Consider the following 10,656-nt stretch of genomic DNA (forward strand, 5'->3'; position numbering starts at 1 on the left):
TCATTATCTTGTGGGTTTTTAAGAAGTAACTATAACTAACGAATCAGGCCCTCTGCAATGTTAATCATAGATAGTAAAAGTCTGACATGTCATCATTCTAACACCAATGTGAGTTCTTATTCTCCAAAACAGGTGGCATGGGATTCTATAGTATTTGATCCTTCTATCTGATAAATTTAGGTCTCTTAATATGGAGTCAATAAATTATTAATACAAATATTAATAAAGCTCATGCCTTCTTTTGACTTGAACTAATGAAATGGTAAAAGTGTATTTGATTTACTTTGTATGAGTATATTCAAGATATATTAACACTCATTAGTCCATGTCTTATACACAGTATTTTCTACTAATGAATCCATTAAGTTTCCAAATGGACAGATAAAATAGCATGTAGACATGATATTCTAATTTAAACATTCTGGAAACTTAGAAAAACAGAGGCAGACGGCACCTAAATTAGATGCAGTCCTACTGCCACCTAATTTAGTAAATAAACCAGTTTATTGGCTGTTCTTTCTCACATGAGCCACACTGGGAGATGCTAGGCCTTTATTGAGATGAATTTCAGTTTTAACTCTCACTACAAGAAAAGCCAGGGGGATGGAAATTATTTCTCCCTAATGAGTGATCTTAGAAAAATTATTTAAGCATTGTCTTTCTTTCCACAGCACTATCCTCATTAAATACTGTGAAGATAAAATTAGGTATCTGTTGAAAGTTCCTTGAGCACCTTGGGCCATATGAGCTACAGAAAGCCAGGGTGTAGTTATTTTCATATCTCCTATTTCTCTTGCCTTTTCCCTCGTTTTAGCCTCCTTGGAAATGAAACAAACTTGACTGTCCCCTTCTGCTTAATAAGCCTTCATGTCGCTGAAATTGCTATTCTCCACAAGTACCTCAGGCAAACTTTTTTTAAGGAATTGCCTGAACTACAGAACAGCAATCGAGGGCTGTGAGTCAGCATTTCTCCCACACACAAAATCAAAATGATTTAAAAAAGGTAACACATAATCTTTTTGAAAGACATATACGCCTCCTTGGAGAAGCTTTGAGAAAATTGGGAGTTTGCAAGTTTATGAATAGTTTATTACATTTCAATAAGGGTATTGTGAATCAATAAAGCAAAAATTAAGGACATTGAGCTCACTACCAAGCCAGTTATTGATCCCCAAGTTCCAAAATAGAATAGTACAGGAAGGATATGGAGAAGACAGGATTTTTTTGTGATAACAAGCATTTTAAGTATTTTAGGAACACAAACCTAAAGAAATTATAAGACACAAAGAATTTTCAGCAGCTATTTAAAGATGTCTGTTGAAGTTAATTTCTTCCTTTTTGATAATTATAAATATTATTTTGTTTTTACTCTTTAAAATATTAAGTCAGAGGAGAATGCAAAAAATGAATGTTACCTTTTATTCATATATTCTTTCAACTTCTTATTTATCTTCCTCTCTTGGCTTTGAGAAGTCTACCTTATTAACTGTCTATCTTATATCACTGTCTTAGCTTGGGCCGTTGTAACAAAATACCATAGACTGGGCAGCTTAAACAACAGAAATTTATTTTCTTATAGTTCAAGAGGCTAGAAGTTCAAGGTAAAGACTTCAGAATGGTCAGTTTCTCTTCCTGGCTTGTAAATGGCCCCCTTCTCACTGCATCCTCACATGGTCAGCAGAGAAGAGTGAGCAAACTATCTGGTGTTTCTTCTTATGAGGACACTAATCCCATCAAGAGGCCCCTATTCTCATGACCTATTAACCCTAATTACCTTCCAAAGGCCCCATCTCCAAATACTACCACACTGGGGGACTTCAACATATGAGATTTTTTTTTGAGGAGGACACAAATATTCACTAATAGAAAACATGATACTGGCTCCAAATCATTAAGTATATAAAACAGAAATGAACAAGTCAACTTGTTTTCAAATAATTCCAGTAGAAAGCTTCCCTTTTTATTCCTTTTACAGCAGTCTAAATTGACAAGAAAGGAACTTCCTGAAAATTTTATGAACTAACACTAATTTCATGAAGCAGTAACTTTTAAAAACCAAAGACAGAACATGAGACATACATTGTGTTGGTAAAACAAAGAGGAACAGATATTAACCCATTGGTATATTAAATAAAAACAACTTTTAATCCCCCATACCTCATTCCTATATTAACTAAAAATTCTTAAAAAAAATTTAAAGCACTTGGATGTCCTTAGAAAGTAATACTAAAATGCATAATAACATTTCTATATTATACTTTCATAGATATTATTAAAAAGAATAGTAAATTGCATATTTTTCCATTCAAAATATGGAAATCTGAAATACTAAAACAAAATTAATAAAATTATAATCAGTTTATGCTAGGTTTTACCTAGTTTTGATACAAATATGATTTTTATTACATATTAGTACATTTGAAGGTATAAGAAATACATTTTTCTTGACTGCACAAAATTTCACTACAAAATGCTTAAGTACAGCTCTCTCTTAAGTACAAAATGCTTAAGTACAGCTCACTTCCATGTTCTTATCAATGCCCATAAAGTGAATAGAAGGCATTTTTCAAATTCTCGTGTGTTGTATAGGGAAAGCAGGAAAAAGGGTGACTGAGATCCAGAGTTTAGGTGACTTGGCAAGATCATCCAATTAAGCAGGCTGCAGAGTTATGGATGGGACCCAGGATTTTCTTGCCTAAAAATGCTGCAGATTAGTATACTCAAGGAGAAGGGGACGAAAATCTAATTATACCCCAGATCATTTTATACCAGAAAACAACTGTAGAAACTTTTAATTTCTCAAAACTCAATTAGGTGTGTGTATGGTCCATTGGTATCGAGCTTCAACACCTGCCGGTTCCCGTAAGTGCCGTGTTCCACCACAACCCCAGCTTCGGCACACTTACTGTTAGCAGCTAATTCTTTTTTACAGAGAGTCACAAATTGGGAATAAAGTTCTAACCCTTCTTCTTTGCCAGAGTTACAGTGATACTGCATGTTTCTTCCTTTTACTCTCCCCCCAAGGGTGGCTTGAGGGATGATAAGAATGTTGCCAGGTAGATCCAGTATAGAGACGTGCTTGCCATTTTCTGTTTCACTTAATTTCACATTTAACAGTGTATTAACTGGGTGAGGAAGAGAGGGAAACATTTTAAAATAAAAAGACAAACATGAAGAAAACCAACAATTCTCTAGTCAGCAAATCTCATTTAAAATCCAGTTTGTCAGCTCATGCTTTTTTATTCAAAGTTTCTCTTTAGATTTTAAAAACTGCCTTACTAAGCTAAATCATCTAAGCATGAAAAACAAGCCAAATTTCATGCAGAAAATGGCACGATGTTTTTTAAATCTGACTTGGCAGTTCAGGTCTCCTAACAACAGGATCATCCAGAAAGGACTAAAGAACTAACTAAATAGTGGAACTTCATAATATTGTTGCCCTGGGATACATGAGAATATTTTCCCTTTTTGTTTCTTTTTGTATTTCAAAGCAAATCCTATTGGAAAAAGACCATGATAGAGCCTCCTCACACCAAATTCTGCTTCATAACAAAGAATATTAAATAAAAATCTTGGTGCACTTATTATTTTAAACTTAGCTGCCTAGAGTCCTAAGCTGAGGCAAAGGCTCCAGGTTCAATCCTGTTATAAGCTAGCTGATTTTGCAGTTTTATAACCTCAAAGGCATTATTACATGGACTAATCATTTTACAGACATCACCATAGAAGGATAAAGGTGAAAGCAAGAATCATCAGAAATTCCTTGTCAGCTGAAAAAGTAAATCCAGAGGTACAAAGTTACTGGCATTATCTTCATAAACATGTAAGAAAATAAATATGGTAATATTATTATTATTATTTTTTGGAAATTATTATGTTTTTATTATTATTAAGGAATATACTTCTATGCTTGTCATGAAGCCCAGGCTGGGTTGGCAGAGACAAGCTCTGGAGGGAACTGTACCCCACTCTGGACGCTCTGGTTATAACCACTGTCTTCTCTATCTCAACTGAAAACCCAGGCGCGTGAGGCTTCAATCTGTACTCCTTCTTCCTGGAAGATGCCAGAGCCAATTATGTGAGAGGTTTTATCAGAGGAGAAGACGACTTTATCTTCCCAGAAGACAAACCTTCTACTTTGCTTTATGAGGCAGATAGCAACCCCAAACCACGGACAGGTTGGGACCTGCGCAGGCCTCAATGGTAATACTATTTTATGGCATACGTGAAATTATACTCTTAGAGCTAATAAGAACTATCAAAATAACCATAAATATCTATGTGTAGCTAAATATCTAAAGATAGAAAGTCTTTACATCTCAACTTTAGCCATTTTCAAAACAATAAAGAAAAGAAGTGCCTGATGTAAACACCCTTAGGGTCCTCCTACCTCCAGAAAGGGGACAAATAACTTCTGCTTGTAAAGAATAGTCCTGCAAGGACAAACGGTAAAACTACTGAACCCTCACACTCCTGTGTGAATAATCAGAGTCGAAAAAGTACCCTTTCTGGTGGGTAGTCACTGGTTTTATTATTAGAGAGCCTGTAGTAAATATTAGCAAGGATTCAGTATGGTTGTCCCACTCTACACATCAAGGAATTAACCTGGTAAAAACCTGCCAATGTGAACACCCAAATGAATTCCTAAGCTATGCATTAAGCACTATCAATTTTCACTTAACTAATACCTATTTTAAAATACCTCTAATTTTCTCTATTACAAATAGGACTTTGCTGTATAGCCAGCACTCCTTATTGATTCCTTAGAAGGAAACTAATTCTCCAGAGCACTTCATTCCATGGAAATCACTATCCAGCTCTCCAGGCCTCAGGCTAGTGACAGATTAAGGAGGCAGTTTTGAAATAACAGGCCAGAGAGGTAAGCACAATTTATTAGACTTCCAAACACCTCCCTCTACTGGCTCTAAATGAGAATTCAATTAATGCTGTTGGTATACAAATATCAGTTTGTAGAAGTAAATATAGTACAAATACAAATGTCAGTAAGTAGAATTAAAATGAGACAGTGAATTAATGGCACGTTGGAAACTCAAAGATCCTAAGACAGGTTATCAATCAAGTATCTCTAATGATGTATGTGGGAAGTTAAGCTTTGACAGGTCCCTGGATCTCAGTCCAATTATACTGAAGATGAATTGGGGAAGATTCTGCACATCTCTACGTTAGCCATGCTATTTCAGGCTTTATAGATATAACTGGTTGTTATGTTCCCAAGGGGTACATGATTTGATTGGAAAGATCTGAATCCATGTAATAAGTATGAGGTGGGGTTTAAGAGAATCCCATCACACTGGCTTGCTTTGACTTCTGGTAGAGGGAAGTACAAGCTACTACTATCAGTAATAGATGGACTTACTTTGCTTATAACTCACCCTAGCAGAATCTGATCCTTAGATTCCCAGTTCTATACTGAGAATCATGACATATGAAAGCTTTGTGTTAGACTATCCACTAAAAGAGTTAAGGTGAACTTCCTTAGTGTTTTTAAATAACCACATTCTCATGAATGTATTCAAAGTGAACTTGAGACGTATATGGAAGCACAAAGGATTTCATCCCTATAAAACAAAATGCAGTTTGGATTTGGTTTCATTTCATCCTATTATAAATAAGATTCATTTAAGAACATATAAAACAACTTGAGGAAGTCAATCTTAAGTCAGAATGACAAAAATGCTCTTCCTGTTTTCGAAGATTTCTACTATATACTTTCTATGGTCAATAAAGCTTTAATCCAAGGCAAAAACAGACAGAATGACCAGCACCTAAGCATTAAGTCCCGGCAATCATCCTCTATAACAGGAGCCCTCATTTCATTTTCTCTTTAACCCCTTTAAGGCTCCCTCTTGTCCTCCAGATTCAGATGTTAAACTATTAGAGTTATTGGCTCTCCCTCCTCACCTATCATAGTCCCTTCTCAAGTCTAGTTTTCATCCTCTGACAAAGAAGTCACACACGTTTGATGTCTCAGCACAGAATCCCCTCTAGGAGCTTCAGCCCTCTGTCCAGGCTGTTCCTCACTGGGCTGTTTGCTTTGAGTTGCATGACTGAAGCTCTTCTAGGTTAACTTCCGCATGCTTCAAATACCCATCTGTATAATTTATATTTCTTACTAGTCCAACTAATGGATACTATCTTTCATAATGAAGAGAGCATAACCTGTCCCCAACCTTAGGGACAGCTCCATTATTGCAGGCTTTTTCTGGGGACATAATTACTATTTCAGATACTGTCTTGAGGCAGTATATGATTTGATTTGGTGTATCTGAACCTATGTAATTATCACAAGGAATGTGCAGTGATATGGCTATCTAGGACACTGGAAAGCTGCAGGCAGGTAAATTATTGTTCAGAGATGCCTGTCCCTGGAGGATGTGTGGCTGTGATGACACTGAGCTTGGTTCAAGAATCATATTTGTACACATTTCTTACAAAGAAGAACATAAATGGGTAGTGTAAATTCTTCCATAATAATGATGTAAGCCTGATCTGTACAGACTTGATGGGAACCACATCTTGTACATATATTGTCACCTATATGCCCTTGTTAGGGACTCTGAGAGATAAGGAAACTATATTAAGAAATGCAGCATCTGTTTCTCCCTATGTGGCTAAAGCTAACAACAGTACACAGAGTTAAGTCATGTATAACTTACATACATACAGTTTAAGACTGCACTTTTTGCTCCTTCTGGTTCATCTATCTATTGCTATTCACTCTCATTCTTAAAAAAGAAACAACATCAAATACCTACCCATTTTGGGAAGAAGTTCTTTATCAGCTCCCTTGAAAAAGCACACGTAGATCACTAATCCTCTCTGAACCTATGAGAAACCATAATAAATTCAGATTAGAAAGAAATGTCTATATAGAGATACAGAGGTAAATGAATAAAAGTTCACAACTGTTATGGATAAGAGGTTAAGTGCAAAAGAAGACAAAAAACTATTTATAATATACTTGACTTCTCAAATACGTGAGAAGATAAAAATCTTTTTCAATGTTCAATCACCTCGGTTATCATTTCTTTCAAAAATTAAGTTTAAAATATAGCCAAAAGGCAGTGAAGGCCCCAAGTTATACCTTCAAACATTTACTTCTAATCAAGATCATTAGGACTATGAACTAGCCTCCTCCTCCCTAAGTAAGGCTGACAGACTTAGAAACACTTAGTTTGCAGGGGCCCATTTATTCAACACCAAATGAATTCACATTATCATATATGGTTGATGGATAAACAACACTATGATTAATATCTCTTTTGACATCATTATTCTTTGTTCCTCCTAATCCATTTACTTACAGGTAATGAAAATAAGTCTGATTCTGTTTTTAAAAATCCAAGAAGTTATTGTCCAATTATTTTCTGTTATTTTTGTTAATGCCTTAAATCACACTGTAATTAAACCTTGGAAACTGCATTCATGTTAAGTTCTACATCAAGAGGATGTCTGCTATCAGGAATATAAGCTTACTTGTTTTATATAATGACTTGGATATTTCTTTGTTAGCTGTTGTAGGATAGAGGCTATATGGAAAAGAGACACTTGATAAATGACTTTGATTTTGTTCTTGAGTGAATCATTAAGTTTTTAATTTTCAGATTAACCTTTTGAGTCCAAGAGCTATTATGAAGACTAAATGAGTTAATATTTGTAAAGTGTTTAAAACAGTGCCTGCTTCATACTAAGAGCTATATAAATGCTTATTAAATGAGTATGTAAAAACAAATTTAAGGACTGAAGAACAATTTATTTTATGTTTTAACTTCCAAAGCACTTTTGGACTGTTTTGTGTATGATAGGGACTCAATTTAATTATCTGTTGATTGCATTTAGGTTGAGCTGTATCTTACAGGCTCTATGTGTTATCTAAATAGTATTCTACTTAAATATAAATGCAGCTTTGTACTCACATCTGATTTACCTGGATGAGAAGTAACCATTTAGAAGTGCAGTTTTGCTCCTGGAACAAGGAAGCACCCCCACTGCACACCCACAGTAGGGAATGGCAGGTTGAATGATACGGTATCTGTACCACTATTACAGCCTCCTCTCCACTGGGGTTATTTCAACACAAGGAAGAATCTCATGCATATTCATACTTGGACATACGCAAAGTCAGAATTAAGTATCTAATTATTTGCAGGAATAAACACCTGTTCTTTCCACTCACCACACTACCTCCTCATTAAGGTATTTTCTCTTTATTCCAAAAATAGCTTGCTTTTTTTTTTTTTCCAACAATAGCTCTTAAATTGTGACCTACAAATTCCCATCTTCAAGTCAGAATCACTTTCCTTGTAGCTTCTTTCGGTATAAATAGAACGTTTTAAATATATAGGAAAGTACAGATAATTCTCACTGGAGCTTTTAGAAGTTCACTTCCCAGGAAGAAAAACATTAACCTGTGACAGCAAAGATCTAAATGAAACTAAGAACGTGCAAAGTAATCTTCAAATCTTTGACAATTAAAGAAATGTTTAAAAATGAGAACTTTTAATAATAGAATAGAGAATGCTTGAGAAAGAGGAAAGAATTTACTTTCTCACTATCTAATTACTTGTCAGCTCTTTATACTAATATAGCCATGTGTGGGAGTGGAAGTCAAAGGTTTAAAATAGCTTTTAAAGTTTATAAACAAACTGACAGTTTGGAAGGCTGCAATAAAATATCTGTGATTTTACATAAGGAGATATGGCAGGAATATAAAAAAATAAAGAAGCATGTAAGAAACTTAAATGATTAATAGTTTGGGATTTATAGTCCCATGAAGCAAGTATAAAAATAGGCAATTCTTTGGATAGGATGGCAAAAATAAAAAGAATACAATTTAAAAATATGGTAGAGAAATTTTCAAAAGGCCTTAACAAAAATAAGAAACAAATGAATTTCTGAGAAAGAAGGGGGGGGGGCAAAAATATAGGAATGTTTATGTGTGTAAATATTTCCAAATTAGCATAGGGTAACATTCTGATTTAATAATCATCCTCATATAGTTTATGGGTAGCATTTAAAATAATGACTAGTAATGTGTTAAGGAAGCTAGATCTGGGACTGAATTCTGCAGATAAGATGAATGAATGAACTGCTCCTACATTAAAGTTTGAGTACCTCCAAAAATCTTCATCATTATCAGTATGAATTTTTTTTTTTCATTTTACTCCAAAAATAAGATAGGGGCCTTAAAGAACATTTTAATTGTTTTTGCTTGGAATTTTGCATAGGGGCAAGCTGTCTTAGTAAGGCCAATATTCAAGTAGTAGGACAACATATTGGTGTAAATGTTTTAAATTCTTCGGAGGAAATGTGTTTGATATCAGTGCAACATTATTATAAAAGTATTGGTCTTTGTTCCTAGTAGGAAATAAATCACATTTTTTAAAGTTTCTTGGAAAAAAGAACTGTTTCATGAACAATCTCATGTCTGTGCTAACACCTAGCTGCAGTTTCAGAGGGAATTCAACAGGATCTGGTGCACAAGTCAAAAACACATCTTGAGCGCTTGCAACAAATCTAAATCAAAGCTCAAACCGGACTAGCACAGGTCACCAGCAGCCCGAGAAACGCGCAGGGTGTGGCAAGAGGTCTGAGGCTGCCAGGCCTAATAAAGACCACCGAGCTCAGGTAGGCAGACGGTGAGAACAGTTCCAATGCCCGCAGCTCCAAGCCGGGGACACACTCTTCCTCCGGGAGAGAGTAAGTCCGAGGGAGGGGCTGGAGGTGCAGGGCTGAGGAGCCAGGCGAAGCCAGGCAGGTCAGCGAGGGCTGCGCTGCACGGACCGGCTGGAAGTCCCCCGCCCACAGCACGTGGCCGGCGCCACGCGGCTGGCTCGGGGGGAGACGCGGGGGGACAAACCACCGAGATGCCGCGGTAAGAACAAGCCTCCTGCGCGCCAGAGGATAACCGGGGCTGCGGGGCCGACGTTACCTCCACCCACTGGGCCGCGGCGTCCCCCTCGGCGGGGCGTACTTGCAGCCGGGCTTGAAGGCACTGCTGCAGGAGCGCCCGGGCCTGAGGTGTCCGGCCACTTTCAGCCATGGCGCAGGCCCACGCGGATATATCCCGCGGGTTCCGGCTACGAAACGAATGGGCTGGGCCCCAGTGCTCAGGAAGGACGGGGCGGCGCGCGATGCAGCGGACGGACGCCCTGAGCGCCTGTGGCCCCGCCCCCAGGAGGGCGGGGCCTCTGTTTGGCTCTCTGGTGACCCGGATGTGCGATGTTCAAAGACAGTGAAGGTACTAACCCCTTACTGAGGACCTGCCCAACTCTGTAGAAGGCGCTCAGTGTATGCTTTTAAACGAGTGAGAAGACCCGGTAGGTCTCTCCCCTACACACCTTTTAAAAAGACATTTTTCAGCCCGGAAAGCTAAAGTTTCCAGACGTTGAAACATTTTAATCTGCTTAAGTCCGTATTATGCCCATTAGGAAGATGGGTAAATAGGGAGAGTCAGTTGAATCACAAAGCAAGCAGAAATGGAACTGAAAGTTATAGATCTTTCAAAAATTTTCTTTACCCTCGTCAATAAAACAACGCTGCCTCCTCTGTTAGGAATGTTATAAGTCATTACGTTCTCTCAGTTGTGGAAGGATATGGGTAGGCTATGTGAATACATATTTGGAGATCAATCTT

At 37.2% G+C, this 10,656-nt stretch overlaps 1 protein-coding gene across 1 annotated transcript; it reads right to left on the minus strand.

Moving 5' to 3' along the window:
• Nucleotides 1–1,924: 1,924 nt before the first annotated feature.
• DTD2 (D-aminoacyl-tRNA deacylase 2) lies at nucleotides 1,925–10,157 on the minus strand. The gene is made up of 3 exons (XM_006191264.3): nucleotides 9,953–10,157; nucleotides 6,777–6,846; nucleotides 1,925–3,125 (listed from the first exon to the last, which is right to left on the minus strand). Exons 1-3 carry the CDS (start codon nucleotides 10,061–10,063, stop codon nucleotides 2,800–2,802), a joined length of 507 nt encoding a protein of 168 aa, XP_006191326.1. The 5' UTR covers nucleotides 10,064–10,157; the 3' UTR covers nucleotides 1,925–2,799.
• Nucleotides 10,158–10,656: the final 499 nt, after the last annotated feature.

The sequence above is a fragment of the Camelus ferus genome, chromosome 6 (assembly GCF_009834535.1).
Source record: "Camelus ferus isolate YT-003-E chromosome 6, BCGSAC_Cfer_1.0, whole genome shotgun sequence".
In the NCBI taxonomy this organism is placed as follows: Eukaryota; Metazoa; Chordata; class Mammalia; order Artiodactyla; family Camelidae; genus Camelus; species Camelus ferus.